This window comes from Scyliorhinus torazame, chromosome 8 (assembly GCF_047496885.1).
Source record: "Scyliorhinus torazame isolate Kashiwa2021f chromosome 8, sScyTor2.1, whole genome shotgun sequence".
In the NCBI taxonomy this organism is placed as follows: domain Eukaryota; kingdom Metazoa; phylum Chordata; class Chondrichthyes; order Carcharhiniformes; family Scyliorhinidae; genus Scyliorhinus; species Scyliorhinus torazame.
In genome coordinates, this window is record NC_092714.1 from 62,592,243 (window position 1) to 62,610,774 (window position 18,532).

At 42.9% G+C, this 18,532-nt stretch overlaps 1 protein-coding gene across 1 annotated transcript; it reads right to left on the bottom strand.

Moving 5' to 3' along the window:
• Positions 1-1,123: 1,123 nt before the first annotated feature.
• LOC140427891 (cystatin-B-like) lies at positions 1,124-18,100 on the bottom strand. The gene is made up of 3 exons (XM_072513721.1): positions 17,836-18,100; positions 13,445-13,546; positions 1,124-1,870 (listed from the first exon to the last, which is right to left on the bottom strand). The coding sequence occupies exons 1-3, from the start codon at positions 17,908-17,910 to the stop codon at positions 1,742-1,744; spliced, it is 306 nt and encodes a 101-aa protein (XP_072369822.1). The 5' UTR covers positions 17,911-18,100; the 3' UTR covers positions 1,124-1,741.
• Between the last annotated feature and the right edge of the window lie 432 nt (positions 18,101-18,532).

Consider the following 18,532-nt stretch of genomic DNA (forward strand, 5'->3'; position numbering starts at 1 on the left):
AGGGGTTCACCAGGCGGTGGCAACCGTTCGTCGACTACCTCACAGAAAGATAGCGGGAATGGAAAAGAAGTAGATAACAGCAGCAACCCAGGGGGGAGGGGGGGGGGGGGGGGGGAGGAATCGGACGGACTCTCAGGGATGTAATTGTATATGTATAGGTATTTGGTATATGTAATTGTACATTGGATTGTATTTTTGGAGAGTATTTATTTTGGACAAGGCAGTTGCCATTTAGTTTTGTTTTTTGTTTTTGTTTATATATTACTTATTTGTTTAAAACTGGCCACGGTTATTTATATTGCTTTATTGTTGTGTAAAAGAAACACTACGTATTGTTATGTTTGGCCAAAAAACTTGAATAAAATATACTTTAAAAAAAAGAAACACTAACTCAGTAAGGCACTTGGGTGTCATCCTAGATGATGTGCTCAAGTAACTGTAGTGGTCATTCTCATGGCCTTTTATCCAGTACAATGACAAGCAGTCTCATGCACACTTATCTGTGCAATCCCAGGTGATGTAAAATGCGAGCTGCCTGTTACAATGTGTACTTTCTTCCCATCACCGGCACTTAGATTTCAAATGAACCCCTGTTTTATCCTATTAGACAAACTGCTGTTTGGGGAAATGGTGAAGGATTAAAAAAAAAACAATCCACAAAAGAATAACTCCTTCAATCCATTGGGAAAATTTATCAAAATCCCTTCCTGTCCCCAGCCAAAATTTCACTCTATCAAGGGTCTTGTTTTTGAAATAAAATATTTTATTAAACAACCTGAAATAATAATAATCTTTACTGTCACAAGTAGGCTTACATTAACAGTGCAATAAAGTTCGCCTGTTCGGATACACAGAGGAAGAATTCAGAATGTCCAATTACCTAACAAGCTCGTCTTTCGGGACTTGTGGGAGGAAACCGGAGCACCCGGGCGGAAACCCACACAGGCATGGGGAGAATGTGCAGACTCCGCACAGACAGTACCCAAGCCGGAAATCGAACCTGGGACACTGGAGCTGTGAAGCAACAGTGCTAAACACTGTGCTACCATGCCACCCATTTATGTACCTTTATATGGATCCTTTAGTGGGGAGGGGGTAACATTTAAAACAATGCTTTCCAGTATGATGTATAGAGCAATATTTATTCATATATTTCTTACAATGCTGTTCTTTAAATTTATAATACATTCCTTATAATGCAGAATGAATACACATATTTGAATTGGTTTTCTATTTCATATAATCATCAGTAAACAGGAAACAATATTTCATACAAAAGCAGTTAAAATAGACTATCTAGAAAAATTGAATTTCCATTTGGATTGAATGATTTAAAAACATTTTATATTACTCTTTCCCCTAATAGGTGTAAGCTCTCCAGTTAGGCTTTAGAGTGGTTTCACAGGTCGGCGCAACATCGAGGGCCGAAGGGCCTGTACTGCGCTGTAATGTCCTATGTTCTATTATTCATGTTGTGCATTTTTCTGGGCTAATTAATTTTATTCCATTGAAAACTTGTGAAAAGGAACAGCTGGCAGTGGAAATGGTGTGGGGGAAGGAAAAGAATGAAAACATTTAACAAACTGAAACAGATTTTTAAAAATTCATGAAGGCAAAGATCAATGTTGTTCCCATAACCCAATCTCCTAAATATAAAGGCAGGTAGATATCTATGGAGAGAGATACACAAGCCGAGAAACTGCTTTTGCATTTAGTATGTGAGGTTGGAGCAAGGTTGGTTTTAAAAATAGATTAATTCATCGTGGTCTAATTGATTGACCTTTATGCCAGTTACTTCCTTTTTACTTCCCCTGCAAGGAAGGTCTTCAAATACTTTTGCATGCACGTAGTCATCGCCACCAACGTGAATCTAATTTAAACAGAAAGAGAAGTTAGATTAGTGCAGACCAAGCATCAAGCTACAATCCAATATTAAACCCCAGTATTCCAAGGGAAATTTCTGCCACACTAATTTATATAGATGGATAAAACATTCAGGCACATCCTCAGCCTCAAACATTACAATAACTGGCATGCTGATTGCAAGATTAACTTTGTATTGATGGGGCTGGGCCTTCACCCCTCCTCCCTTTCTCAAAGATAATGCTATTGTATAAAAAAGTTAACCTCAATTGATTTGAATTAAAATCCTCAAACACAAGAGAAAATATGGAAACAAGCCGGTCGATCACTAGTCAGGTTTGAGAGGTGTTGGGAATTTGTACTGAGTATTGTATAAGTATAGGTAACTTGTCCTAGATATGATATAACCTAGATATGGTATAAAGAATCATAGGGTTTAGTGAAATAATACAGTAGAGTTAGGTGAGCAATGAAATGAATGTGTGACCTATGTAACCTGTTGTAATTTAGAATAACCCTGTGTGAAGTAACATAATTAAACATAGCATAGACAACCTAAGGTAATCAAGTATAGTTGATATAACCAAAGCAGAAGACCCAGAAAAGTAGCTTAGCAATTACCAATTAATAAAAGCAACTACTAATCACTTGGGAATACAGTGAATACTGCTTCGTGACTTATTTTAATAATAAACCATAATAAAACAGAATAAAGAAAGCAGATGTTTCCTATACATTCGGCCTAAATCAGCTCAACCACGATTGTTGCACAAGCAGAAAAGTATAGATAAGAGCAGGAGTTATAACCACTATGGTTTAAGAGACAGAGAGAGGAAAAAGGAAGCGACCAATCGTGACTAAAACAGATAAAAGGCATCTAAAAATAATAGTGGCCAAAAGCGAGGTCCGGCTGTAGAGTAAGATAAGAGAGATGAGGACCTTGAGATATGGAACTAAAATGTATATAAAAAGCCTGTAAGCCTGAGGGCTCTTCGGATTGTTCCGGACATCCCGATTTTATTCTCTTGTACTAGCTGAATAAAATCTGCTGCTTGGAAGATCGCTGTTCAGACTCTCTGATTTAATCGATAAACACGAATTGTCGTCCTGGGGAACCACGACAGAATTGGCGCTGCGAGCAGGGTTGGAGCGAGATCGCCCAGAAAAACATCTGGAAGGAGTGGCGGAGACGGAGGTCCGACCGGGGCTGGACATCCCAAAGCCGGCATTCTGACAGCAAGGTGAGCAAATTTATATTGCATGTAAATCCTTGTTGTCGGAAAAGGGATCTCGAGGCCCGGCGTACCCGGCTCTTTGCTGGTCCTGGATCTCCCCAAACCCAAAAGATATCCTGCAAAGGTGAAGCTAAATTGTGTAAAGTACTTTGAGAGACTGAGCCTGATCTGAAGAGTGGAGCATTGCATGCAAAAGCGCGCTGAGAATACTGTATTGTCTGTGAATGGGTAAAAAGTGAGACGGGAAAAAAGACCGAACGCTAAATTGATGCAATTAGGTTAAGTCAAGCGGTTTGGAGCGGGTTTTTCAGGTCACGACTTGCCCGGAAGAGAGTAAGTGTGGAAGAATCTGCCAGTCCAAACCTACCCAGGACCTCGGGAAACGGACGTCAACCGAGAGGGAGAGAGATCAGTGAGAGATCGCTCTCTGACCTAATACGGTAATTAAAAGCACATTACACTGACACGACCACCTAGTGGAGAGATTGATATAACAGGCTGAGAAGAAAAATCAGGGGATTAAAAATTAACAAAAAACAGAAGCAACCCTGGAGTGGGAAAAGATTACACATGTAACTAATTTAGAAGAGATAAAAAATGAGTGGCCGTATGTGAACTGGGAAGAAATAACTGACAGAAATTGGATAGACGAGATAGAATTAGAAACTCTAGAGAAATTAATAAAGGAATCTGACCGGTACAGGGTTTCTGTACAAATAGACAAACAAGTGAGAACATACTACCCCATAGCCCGGGAGAGGAAGATAGTACCGGGACAGGGGACTACTGGGAAGTGGATATCGGAACCCCGGTTAGAGTTACAGATATTGACAAAGGAAACCCAAGAGAAAGGTAAACAGGGGACTAAACAAGGGAAAATAATACAGCAAGTAATCATCACTGTGATACCTAACTCTGACGAATTGAGTGATAAAGATTGTGACAATAACCCAAAAAGACGAATAATGGAACACAAGTTTAGAACACCAGTGGAGAAATTAGGGGAGAAGTTCCCAGCCCTTAGGGGAGATATAGAACACGTTTCTAAAAAGTGGGCCAAAAGGACAAGTAAGACCAATACACAGTGGCCGGAGGAAGGCACATGGGATGTAGAGAGGTGTGAGGACCAGAAAGGAATGATAAAGAATTATAAAATTAAGGATAAATCGAGCAAAAGAAGGGAGAAGCGAGAAAAGGAGTTAGAGATACTAGCGCTATTTGAACAAGAGGGGAAAGAGAAAAGAAGGGCATGGAGGGGAGACAGGAGGCAGATGCCAGTACAATTTCGGGAAAAAGCAGAGTTGGAAGATCCAAACGAAGCCCCGCCCCCATATTTAGGGGAACAAAGCTCCAAGGGACTGTACCCAGTTATATCAGGTACAATGAACTTTGAGGGAGAATATAACATGGAACCAATGACAAAGGATGAATGGAAAGAAAGGGAGAGAGAAAAGAGACAAGATATAGAAGAAGCGGCAAGGAAAGTAGAAGAGGATTTGGATGAGCTGAGTCAAAAAAGAAAGGAATTGACAGAAGAAGTAAATATGGTAGAACTTTTGGAATGGGCAAAGAAGTCAATGAAAGAAGATAAGGAAAGAGAAAGGAAAGGAAAGAATGTTAGAGATGGAGGCAAGTGGAGGACAGAAGAAGATCTCTCCAAGTATGGGAGTGAGGCGGCACAGGAAAAAATAGAAGGAAAAAGAGTAGGATGGAACAGAGAGGAAAAAGAAGAGATAGGCTGGGAAGCACCCGAAGGGACAAATAGACAAAGATTGGAAAAACCATGGACATGGAAACACCCAGAGAGGTACCCGGAGAAAAGTAGAACAAAGGGAAAGATGGAAGAAGAGACAGAAGCAAGTAGTGAAGATGAAGGAGGACAATCAGTGTTAGGGGGACGAAGAAAGTCAATGCGGAAAAAACACAAACCTGTGAAGTTTCCAGCTGAGGATAGGAGAGAAAAGAGCGTGTTCCCGGTGATTCTGAAGGGTGGCAGACTGCAGTATATCCCTTGGTCAGGACAGGATCTGCCTAGTTTAATTAATGAATTACCTAATATTTTGGATGGAGCTGGAAGGTGGATTGGACAGTTGGAGGCGGGAATGATGGGGAAAAGGATGGCACTGGGTGACATCAAAGCTCTCTTGACAAAGGTGCTAGGAATGGACCAAATGGCAGAGATAATGAGACGTGCAGGTATCCCGATGGCAGCTTATGACCCAGACGTAGATGGGACACCCATGGACCCGTATCGCCAAGACATATGGCAGGCATTGCGGGATACATACCCCAACCGAATGGATGTAAAAACCCTAAAGGGGGAGCCATTGGGTGAGGAGGAGAATGCGGCTGTGTATGTGGAAAAACAATTAAGAAGATGGAGAAGGGACACGGAAAGGGACATTCTAATAGACCCACTGACCAATGCCATGTTTCGGGCTACAGTGCTGGAGGGCTTGCCAGCCCCAGCTAAAACAAGACTGGAGGAGGTAGTGGGCTTGGATTCAAAAAGTTACCGAGAGTTTGTTGATTATGTTGCCCATGCAGTGGAGAGATATCGTAAAGATGAAAAGAATGCAGATAAACAGTTGAAGGAGATACAACGTAAACTCCTTCAAGCACAGTTGGAGGAGATCAAAAACAAGGATAAGATAAAGGCAAAAGAGGATCTCGTACCCAGAAAGATAGCACCGGTGGTGGTGGAACAAAAATTGGAGGAACAACCAGCACCAATAATATTAGGGGGGAGCGGAGATGGAGGCCAACCCATCGTAACCTATAACATTTCTGCCTTCCCGCTGTCCATGAACCCAGAAGCTTGTGGCCTAAATTATCAAAACCCATACGCCCTGCAAAATCAAAATGACTGGAATAGAAATGGGAGAGGACAGGGAGGTGGTAGGCCACCCTATCAGAATCAAAGAGGACAGGGACAGGTTAGTAATCAGGCTCCAAGACAGGGACCATTGCCTGGCCCTCCAGGTGTGTGTTGGGGTTGCGGGGAAGCAGGGCACATAAAAAGGAATTGTCCGCGAAATTCCTATAGGCAGGGAGAGAACCAGCGGCAGACAAGCCAGCAAATGATCCAAGTGTCACCAAACAGCATCCCGACGTTTCAAGGGCCGGTAAATCATCAAATTTCCCCATAGGGAGGCCCAGAGAACCCCAAAATGGTAGGACAGTACGTACAAATAACAGAAACCGCAGAGCAAGAACCTATAATTAACGTTAGAGTAGGAGGGATTGAGGTCCCCATGATGATAGACACCGGCGCCACATGTACGTGCATACAAACGAAATATGCGGATCACTTACCATTGTCAAACCAGTTTATAAAAACTGTGGGGTTCTCGGGAAAAGTAACATTAGCTCGAATGACGACGCCGGTGCCTGTTACCATTGGAAACAAGACTACCCATGTACCTGTTTTAATATATGATAAAACTCCTTTAAATCTATTGGGAAGGGATGCAATCCTAGGTTTGGGACTAAAATTAGAATGTACAGAACAGGGAATTGATTTGATGGGAATATATCCACTTGAGATACCAGGAGATGAAAGGGTTAATGTATATTGGTTGGGAGATATAGAAGAACAAGTTAAAAGAGAAATATGGGAAATTTGGGGAAAACTTATAGACGCCAGGATACCACAAGCCAAATGGCCAAGAACAGAATTACACAGTACAATGATATTTGATGAGAAGCAGGAACCTGAGATTCAGGAGAAATGGGAAAGAGAGGCGGGACAAGAACAGGAAATAGAGACAGGAAGTATTTTAATTGGACTAGAGGGAGCAGCCCTCACAATCGTTAGGAATAAATGGGTTGATAAATGGTTTTCTGTACCTAGATCAGAGCCACATGTCACATTGAAAGTGAATCCGCAATATAGATCAAAAAACCTAGGGCCAATGGTGTTGAAAGCACAAGACTTAGAATTTGTTCAGACAGACAATGAAAATATTTGGACGTCTAGTGACGGACAAATGACGAAGATAGTTTTGGATGTTAAGTTGCTTGGGAAACCAAAGCAAGTAACAATAGGAGTGCAAAGTGAGAGACAGGAACTGGAATGGAGAGAGAGTTTAGAGAAGGATTTGAACTCCCTCCCACAGGAGTTGTGGTCCAGACAGGACACGGATGTGGGAAGGGTCAAAACTGCTAATCCAGTTGAAGTTAGATTAAAGACAGGACGCCAGGGGCCTTATAGGCCCCAATATCCAATCAAGACAGAAGCAATTGAGGGAATTAGAGGAACAATTAAGGGATTGATAGAAGCAGGGGTATTAAAAGAGACCCGGAGCAGGTGTAATACACCGCTGCTACCGGTGAAGAAAGCGGACGGAGAAAAATGGAGATTGGTGCATGACCTCAGAGCAATTAATGAGGTAGTGGAAGATATGCCGGTAGAAGTTCCAAACCCTTACACCTTGTTGACAAATATACCACCTGAAAGTAAATGGTTTACTGTGATAGACCTATGTTCGGCATTTTTTAGTGTACCATTAGCTCCAGAAAGTCAGTATCTCTTTGCATTTACGTTCGAAGGGAAACAATACACATACAACAGGATGCCCCAAGGATTTAAACACTCTCCACATGTATTCAATCAGGTGTTGAAAGAAGATTTAACAGGAGTGCAGTTGGAAGGAACACTGATACAATATGTGGATGATTTGTTGTTATGCACAGAAACACAAGAACAATGCAGGAAGGATAGTTTAAAACTGTTAGAAAGACTAGCAGAAGGGGGCCACAAGGTGTCCAGGAAAAAGCTGCAGATGTGCCAGGAGAAAGTAGAATACCTGGGAAGAGAAATATCAGCAGGACAGAAAGGGATAGCTTCTCAACAGATCGAAGCTGTATTAAAGATTCCGAAACCGCAGACAGTGGGCCAAATGATGACATTTTTGGGAATGACAGGATTCAGTTCAGAATGGGTGGAAAATTATGCAGAAAAGACACATGCACTACGAAAGGTGATGAAGGAGGCAGGTTGCGAAGAATTGAGAGCCAAGCTGAAATGGGATAACGATGCTTCAGACGCATTTGAGAAAATAAAGACAGAAATGGCACAAGCTCCAGCATTGGCTTTACCGACATATGACAAACCCTTTGACTTATTTGTGAGTAACAGGGAAGCCGGATTTGCTACAGCAGTGCTAACACAGGAAAATTGCAAGGGTAGACGAAGGCAGGCTGTAGCATATTACAGCACCAGGCTAGACGACGTAGCAATGGGATATCCTCCGTGCTACCAAGGCCTGGCAGCAGCTTGGTGGGCGTATGAAAAGGCATCTACAGTTACAATGGGATATCCGATAAACATACATGTGTACCATAAGGTGGCTGAATTGATTGAAAAAGGGAAGTTTGTTTTAACACCGGCTAGAATTCATCATTTTCAAATGTTGACCACTTTCCCGGACATTACGATAGTGAAGTGTAATAGGGCCAACCCAGCTGACTATATGCCACTACCACATGAGGGAGAGGAGCATGAGTGCGTAAGAGAGACCAGGGCATTTATGAAATTAAGGCAGGACTTGAAGGCAGAAAGCTTAAGCACCGAAGAGAAGAGGACGTTGTATGTGGATGGTTCATGTTGTAGGGATCATAAGGGAAATCATGCTGGCTATGCAGTGGTTGAACAAAAAGGGGAATCGTTTGAGGTAATAGAGGCGAAAGAATGTGAACAGCCATGTTCAGCCCAGTTAGCGGAGCTTGAAGCATTGACCAGAGCATGTGAGTTGACAAACGGAGAAGCAGTGGAAATTTATACTGATTCGGCCTATGCCCATGGGGTCTGCCACCTGTTTGGGGCAATATGGAAGCAAAGGGGATTCATGAAAAGTGGAGGAGGACCAATACACCACGAGGGTCAAATTAGAGCTTTAATAAAGGCCATGATGGGCCCAAAAGAATTAGCCATAATTAAGTGTCAGGCGCACAAAAAGGGGACGGATAGCATCACACAGGGAAACATCAAAGCAGACCAGGCAGCTAAGGAAGCATCAGGATACATTGAGGCTACAATAGCCCCAGTAGAGATAGCAAGGCCACACCCAGGGCCAGGAGTGGGGAATATTGAACCTCAAATCACTTTAGAAGATGTGGCACAATTACAGGAGGAAGCCCCTGTAGCTGAAAAGATAATGTGGAAAGACAGAGGAGCGATACAAGGACAACATGATCAAGTGTGGAGAAATGGGGAGGGATTGGTCATAGCACCCACAACATTACTGACCGTACTAATCAGCGAAGCACATGGAGTGGACCACTGTGCCAGAGGAGAGGTGGCTAGAAAGATCAAGAAAGAAGGATTCTGGTCACCATACCTGCAAAACTCAATTGATTACATATTGAGTCAGTGTGAGGTGTGTGCTCAGAATAATATCAGAAAGGGCATTACTGCCCCAATAGGACATATACCCATTCCCGAGGGACCATTTCAACATTTATGCATGGACTATGTAGATATGGGAAAAGTGGTGAGGGGGAAAAGATACATGCTAGTGATTATTGATCGATTCAGCAGATGGATAGAAGCAATACCATCCAAGGATCAAGGATCTGGAACTGTCATTAACTTCCTGTCAAAAGAACTTATCCCGAGATTTGGCATACCCATGCAATTAAGTTCCGATAATGGGTCTGCTTTTATAGGGAGGGCACTAAGGGAAACGCTCTCAGCACTCCGAATAAAGCAGAGGTTTGGATGTGTGTATCATCCTCAATCCCAAGGGATGGTGGAGAGAGCAAACGGGACCCTTAAGGCTAAAATCAGCAAAATTTGCAGTGACACAGGAAAAAATTGGATGGATGCTCTGCCATTAGCTTTAATGCAATACAGGTGTCAGGAGAACAGAATCACACATCTGAGCCCACATGAGATGATGACAGGAAGAGTAATGCCGGTACCAAAGATCAGGGGAGCAGGTGGCCCTGCGCTGGAATGTTTAGATCAGGACGCAAGAGAGTATGTGCGACAATTAACTATTATACATAGAACTATATTTGAACAGGAAAAAGCCAAAGAGGAAGAGAGCCCTGCAGCAGAACACCAGATCAGACCTGGAGACCGAGTATACATCAGGAAGTTCCGGAGACGTTGGAACGAGCCGAGAAGGGAAGGACCATTTGAAGTCACTAAAGTGTCTCCCACGGCGTTGCAAGTTGAAGGCAGCACACTGTGGTATCACTTGAACCATTGTACCAGAACGGTAACAGGGGTAGAAGAGAGAGGGGAGGTTGAGGACGGTGCCGGTGCGGATCAAAGTAGCAGTGAGGAAGACATAGAGCAAGACGAGGAGACTCGTGGGGAGGTAGAACAGAATCAAAGTAGACAGGAAGGAGTAGATGATGATGAAAGTAGTCCTGTGCATGGGCTGGCTGATGGTACAAATGCCCAGCCTGAGCCTGTTAGTCAAGGTGCCGAGGAAGGTGAGAACAGGGAGGGGCCCTCATTCCCTACCTGGGACTTGGAAACTATTTCCTTTGAGGACTTCCTTGAACCATGACAACGGGAAATGGGGTACAGAGACCATAAGGGTGCAGATTCAGGGAAGTGGAGCATTAAGACAAGCAAGACGTAAGCGATCAGCTAGCACAGATACTGTATGGGAGAAAGCACAAACAAACGCCTGGTGGAAATGGGCTGCGTATACTGGTAAGAAAAATAATGATGGGAAAGATTGTGTGATATGTGCGGCAGACAGACCACGCACCCAGGTAGCTGATATACCATGGGGGTCAGGAGACTGTTGGACCATGATATTAAAATGGAAAAAAGAAATGTGTCGTCCATATAACACAATCCCACGTATCTATGTACACAAGAATCGAACTTACAAGTATGACGCAATAGATTGTTCAGCTGATTCATGTGAGAACCTTTGTAAGGGGACAATGCCGAGATGTCAAGTCGAGTGTATCCTACGTGCTGGGGCAAAGCATGTCTCCTCCCATGTGGCCCGTCAGTGTCCCATATGGCCAAAATCGGCTATGGATGCTGTCCCAGAGGAATGGCAGGTAAAACCCAACTTACAAGTCCAAGATTGCTACTGGAGGGAACAAGACGCGGGAAGTGATTTGGGAAATTACACAGGGCAGTGTGAAAGGATTTGGGACGTTTCTGACATCCATGGTCTGCTCAATCCTGCTACTGCCAACCTAACAGGGGGAATGTCGCCCCCTCCCTATGTATTGGAACATCAATCAAATCAACTGGCCGATCTCTGGTGGCTTTGTGGCCCGGAAAAAGGGCTGCTGGCTACGTTACCACCAGATTGGCATGGCCTGTGTGCTCGAGTAATGCTGGCCCAGAGCACTGTGATACTACCGGTGGAAAGCGGTAGTACATCACATAGAGTTAAGAGAGCATATACCCTTGACCCTAATGTAAAACTAGATGCAATTGGCCAGCCCCGAGGCATCCCAAATGAGTTTAAAGCTAGGAATGAAATAGCCGCTGGGTTTGAATCCATCTTTTTCTGGATATCACCCAATAAGAATACCGAGTGGATCAATTACATTTATTATAATCAGCAGAGGTTTATTAATTATTCGAACGATGCCCTGGCGGCTTTGGGAGAGCAGTTGGATGCAACCAGTAAAATGGCATGGCAAAATCGACAGGCATTAGATTGGCTTCTAGCTGAAAAAGGAGGTGTGTGTGTTATGTTTGGAGATCAGTGTTGCACCTTTATCCCTAATAACACTAGTCCAGAGGGGTCATTTACAAAGGCCATGAATAAGTTAAAGAATCTTGCGACAGAAATGAAAGATAATGCTGGGTTTGGACAGGGGGTATGGAGTTGGCTGGATAGAATGTTCGGAAAATGGGGGGCATGGTTTGCCAAGGCCGGAGCTATAGCAGTCACAACAATAGTTATTTTGGGATTAATCTTCTGTTGCTTCCTACCCGTTCTGAGATCCTTCCTTTCCAAGATCGCGGCACGACAGATGGTAACTCGGGTGCTCAGCAGTTCACGCCCAGGACGAACGACAGAGGAATGGGGAGACTTTAAATCGCCCCCACGAAGTGAATTTACCATGACTTTGGTTGAAGTTGAATCTCGTCACTCTGTGAACTAACTGCGGTTCTGGACGATCGCCTGGTGACATGGATACGCACCTTGTTGAACAACGCGGCTGCCCAAAAGAACTTAGTCTGTAAACAGGAATCAGTCTTTTTTTCCTTTCCTTGACAAATATGGGGAGGTTTTTGGCTGATGACTGTTAGGGGCAGGCAACCTGGGGGAGCAGCCTGAGAATCTGAATCTGTCTAACCGCTTTATGTTAAAAAGTATAACAGGGGCATTGGTCCCTGGCCAAAATTTTCAGCTCCTCCACATTGCCTGCAGAGAGCGATTTGTTTTCGAAACAATGAGGGGTTATTTGAGCTTGGTAAATTGTGATGAGGCTAGGAGGTAGCCTCAAAGGGGGGACATGTTGGGAATTTGTACTGAGTATTGTATAAGTATAGGTAACTTGTCCTAGATATGATATAACCTAGATATGGTATAAAGAATCATAGGGTTTAGTGAAATAATACAGTAGAGTTAGGTGAGCAATGAAATGAATGTGTGACCTATGTAACCTGTTGTAATTTAGAATAACCCTGTGTGAAGTAACATAATTAAACATAGCATAGACAACCTAAGGTAATCAAGTATAGTTGATATAACCAAAGCAGAAGACCCAGAAAAGTAGCTTAGCAATTACCAATTAATAAAAGCAACTACTAATCACTTGGGAATACAGTGAATACTGCTTCGTGACTTATTTTAATAATAAACCATAATAAAACAGAATAAAGAAAGCAGATGTTTCCTATACATTCGGCCTAAATCAGCTCAACCACGATTGTTGCACAAGCAGAAAAGTATAGATAAGAGCAGGAGTTATAACCACTATGGTTTAAGAGACAGAGAGAGGAAAAAGGAAGCGACCAATCGTGACTAAAACAGATAAAAGGCATCTAAAAATAATAGTGGCCAAAAGCGAGGTCCGGCTGTAGAGTAAGATAAGAGAGATGAGGACCTTGAGATATGGAACTAAAATGTATATAAAAAGCCTGTAAGCCTGAGGGCTCTTCGGATTGTTCCGGACATCCCGATTTTATTCTCTTGTACTAGCTGAATAAAATCTGCTGCTTGGAAGATCGCTGTTCAGACTCTCTGATTTAATCGATAAACACGAATTGTCGTCCTGGGGAACCACGACAGAGGCTGCAGAAGAATCCTGTTCACCTTGCACGAGACAAACCAAGAGTGCTAATATTATTTATTCATAATAGACACCATTGCAAACTGTTTGAACCCCAAGAAGGATAAACTTACTTTCATGAAATAGTTGGTGCCGGACACAAGTTGAGTCTTGTAGGATTTTACAACAAACACATCAAATGTTTTCTCAGCTTCTTCTTCAATCTTAGGCTTCATCTGAAGAAAGAAATAAAGAGGATTCTCAAGGACTCCAGAACTTACTTAAATACCTTTAATGAATTGAAAAAAAAAAGATTTCCATAGGTAATCAAGAAATGTGTATAGAACTATATTAAAGAGTAAAGAGCTAATGTGCATTCATGTAGTGTCTTTCATGACTTTGTCCCAAAGTACTTTTATATTCAATAAATTGAACTGTAGACACTTAAACAAAAGGCAGGTTTTAAGGAGGAGTCCAAATGGGAAGGAAAGGTGACTAATTTAGACAAGGAATTCCAGAGGAGATAGGCAAATGTAGGGTCAATATGGGGGAACATGTGCAAACATAGGAGCAGTAGGCCATTCAGCCCATTGAGCCTGCCCCGCCATTCAGTACGATCATGCCTGATCATCCACTTCAATGCCATTTCTCCCCCCCGCCCCCCATATCCCTTTACATCATTGGAATTTAGAAATTGGTCAATCTCTACTTGTAACATACTCAACGACAGAGCTTACACCACCCTCTGGGGTAAGGAATTCCACAAAGATTCAATTCACAATCCTCCGAGTAAAACATTTTCTCTTCATCTTGGTCCCAAGTGCCCCCCCCCCCCCCCTCGGTTTTTAGTTATTTTTTAAAATAATTGTGTCCTGTGGTTCTAAACACCCCAAACAAATAAACATCTTCAGCATCTACCCTACCTATCCCTTTGCCTATCAGTATTTTGTAGGTTTCAATGAGATAAGAGGCCAGTCAGAGAAACAGAGTTTCAAAAAGGAAGACAATGGGATAGGTGAAACTGATTCAGTGAAGGGCAAGACTATGAAATAATTTAAACACGAGGACTAGTATTTGAATATGATATTTTGAGGCCAGGAGTCACTATAGGTCACCCAGGTGGTGCACTGGCTAAGGTAGAACTGTGTGCACTACAGGATATGGCTAACAAAGCTTGGTGTGATGAGTTAACACAAGACACTCTCTTTCAGCTCCAAAAAAACCCGATTAATTTGAGGAAATCTTTTCTTCCCTCTCTCAATAATGACTTATATTGCACCTCTAATGTAATAAAATCATCCCAAGGCAATTAATTTCAGCATTAATGAAAGTTTCACACCAAGCCACAAAGAGATATTAAGGCAGGAAAAGTTTGGTCAGAGGTGGTTTTAAGGACCATCTTAAAAAAGGAGGAAGGAGAGGTAGAGAAGTTTAGGAAGGAAATTCCAGAACATAGGGCCTTGACAACTGAAGGTGCGGCCACTAAAGGTGGAGCGATTAAAATCAGGGATGCTCAAGAGCCCAAAATGAGAGAAGTGCAGATATCTTGAAGGGTTGTGTGGCTGGAGGTTAATGAGACAGGCAGGAGTCAAAGCCATGGAAGGATTTGTAAACAAGGGTGAGAATTGTAAAACCAATGCCTTGCTTGATCAAAAGCCAACATAGCCAGCAAGGAAAGGGATTGGCGCTGATTCAGACATAGGCAGCCATTTTGGATGTTATCACATTTATGGAGGGTAGGATATGGGAGATGGTAGAATATGAAAGGTCAGTAGGCGAGGATGAGCCTCCGCAAATGAGCTGAGGCAGGATGCAGTCAGGCAGTTACACAAGTGAATTGAGTCTGTCCTATTATTGATATGTTGTCAGAAGGATATCGTGGAGTCTTTTTGTTCAGTCTCAGACAGTTACCAGGGAAAAGGATGGAGACAGTGACTGGCAGATTAGCTGAGGCCACCAAAGATAGCATCAGTTTTCCTAATATTTAAAACTGTAGGAAATTTATGCTCATCTAGTACTGACTGTAAGGAAAGCAATCTGATAACAGTGACAATGTGGACAGAGGTGGTGTTGAGGTAGAGATACATATCATCAGTTCACACTTGAAAACAGATGCTGTGTTTTCGAATGGATGTTATTCTGAGAAGCAGCATGTAGACGAGAAATAAGAGGGACCAAGAATATATCCTGGCAGATGCCAGAGGTAACTTTACAGGAGTAGACGAGGACCCGGATTCAATCACGGCCCGGGGTCACTGTCCGTGTGGAGTTTGCACATTCTCCCTGTGTCGGAGTGGGTCTCACCCCCACGCCCAAAGATGTGCAGGGTAGTTGGATTGGCCATGCTAAATTTCCCCTTAATTGGAAAAGAAATGAATTGGGTACTTTCAATTTAAAAAAAACTACTGGAGTGGGAAGAGAAGCAATTGCAGCTGATTTTATGATGATTAGATGGATAAAAATGGAGCCAAGTGAGTGCAGTTTTACCCAACTGCACAAAAATTCATAGACATTCATAGAATTTACAGTGCAGAAGGAGGCCATTCAGCCCATCGAGTCTGCACCGGCTCTTGGAAAGAGAACCCTACCCAAGGTTAACACCTCCACCCTATCCCCATAACCCAGTAACCCCACCCAACACTAAGGGCAATTTTGGACACTAAGGGCAATTTATCATGGCCAATCCACCTAACCTGCACATCTTTGGACTGTGAAAGGAAACCGGAGCACCCAGAGGAAACCCACGCACACACGGGGAGGATGTGCAGACTCCGCACAGACAGTGACCCAAGCCGGAATCGAACCTGGGACCCTAGAGCTGTGAAGCAATTGTGCTATCCACAATGCTACCGTGCTGCCCCTATGGAGGGGCTTTGTGAAAGGAAGGTCCAGTCAACTTGGTCAAAAAATACCCCTCCCACCCAGGTTCTCTCTTCCACCTTTTCTATTCAGCAGGAGGTACAAAAGTCAGAGAACACGCACTAACATGCACGAATGACCCTCTTATGGACTGAACTGATCTCTTCACACATCTTCTTTACCGAGTAGTACTACACTCCATCTGCTTCACCCGATGTATTATTATGTCTATGTATTTACATTATGTACCCTTCGTATGTCCTACGTTTTTCATGTATGGAATAATCTGCCTGGACTGTAAGCAGAACAATGCTTTTCAATGTACCTCAGTATACGTTACAATAAATCTAAATTTAATGGGGTAGTTTGCCGTCGCAGTCTTGAATTCTGAAATGACATCCTACAAGAACTGCAGTGGTGTTGTAGCAGGGGTGAAAACCTGATTTCAAACAGATTTCTCAGAAAAAAAAATGAATACAGATTTGGGAGACTATAACACAACTGTTGAGGTCGGGGACAGTCATTTGCATGAATCAGGTTTTCCTAGCCTCACTTGTGCACCAACTTACAACCGATGACCACAAACCTATGGTTCACAAGATTACTGGTTAGAATACCTTCAACCAGTTAGCTTCCAGACCACTGTTAGTCTTAGTTCAGTTGGACATACTTTGCCCGAGTCACAAGGTTATGAGTGTAAGTCTCATCCCAGAACTCTTAGCTCAGTTGGTCACACTTTGCCTGAGTCACAAGGTTATGAATGCAAGTCCCACCCCAGAACTGAAAATAAAATAAAGCATAACATTCCACCACAGTTGAGGGAGTGCTGTGATGTCTTTTGACTAAAATGTTAAACCAAGGCCCCATCTGCCCTCAGTTGAATGTAAAAGCTCTTGTGGCAATATTTCAAAGAATAGGGGCGTTCTCCCCAGTATCCTGGCTAATATTGATCACAGTGCTGTTTAAGGGAACTTGCCCTACACAAACTGTCTATCACATAATAATAAGAATAATCACTTGAGGCCAGTACGGGACTGTCTTGTTCTGCATTGTCTTACAAAATCAGTCCGATTAGGCAAAAAAATTATTGAATTTACCAGTCATTCCTGTTTAACAGGAGGGAATGCTTACATACCCATTAACCTATTTAAAAGATTTTTTTTAAATGAAAAAAAAAAAATCATGATCAATGGGAATACAGACTGGCTCAGTGGGTAATTCCAGCATTTCTGGAAAATCCCCAACAATACAAACATTACTTTGTACCAGTTATTGCTTTAAAGTCTAGATGAGGGCTGAAGTTTAATCACTTTTTTTTAAAGTGAGAAAACTAATTTTAAAATGTCATTCTTGTGCATCTCTGACTTTAAACCCCACTCCGCCCTGCTCGAACAGCGAGCATTTCCCAAATCCTTGCCTGGCAGTTGTACATAAGGCAGATCGATTCTATTATTTGGAAATCCATCTTCAAATTTATCAACTTCACTTTCCTCTTCTTTAAAATCTCAATAAGCGTTGGGTCTTCGTGGGCTGGGTTTACTCGTTTTAGCCTCGGCAATCGCAGTCATGGGAGTGGTTATTAGTTTCCATTGTATAAAATCCGAGCTGCTCGGGTAGATTATTCTTTTGGAAAACGGGTCACTGTTTCTGCAGGGTTCATACTCACGGAATTAGCAAGTTGCTGCAACTCCTCGGTAGCAGATTTCTCAGCACTAGTGCCTCCACACATCTGTCGACTCATTGCTGCTCTCTCTGTAGCCACCCTGGTTGCAATGCGAATGTAACAATGTAGCTGCGGATTGTAACAAACCTCGGAATCCCCGCCCACTCTCACTCACGCGCCTTCAGTCTCAAAACACCAACCCCACACAGAGGGAGAGTGAGATTGTTACCATCTGACCAAGCACTTCAGAGACAAAGATTACAAAAGCACACGTGTCAATTTCACTCATTTGTATCCAAAAGCTGACCACCTTCAAATTTACCAGTGATTCAATTCTATCTGAGGATTGATTCCCTGTCTCTCTCTCTCTCCCCCCCCCAATCAGCTGAGCAGTTAGTTGTTGCCTTTTTTTGGTTCAGCACGGTGGCTGCACTAGGACATGGCTCAAGTCACTGGCTCAGCAATAAGGCGAACTCCAGTTTCCGTTAAAGGAATTAGTTTTACTGAGATTACTTGTAGTTTCGAATGCTCCAAAGTGTGCCGCAAGAAAGTGAGCGCCCATGAGAAGCTCATGTGCCGCGGCACTGTCATGACTCACTCCGGATGAATCAAATTCGCAGACGTTTGGTTTTAACTTTTGGTTGCCAAGCAACAACAACAACTTTCAAAACTTCTTTCTGGGCGCCAGGTCAAGAAGAAA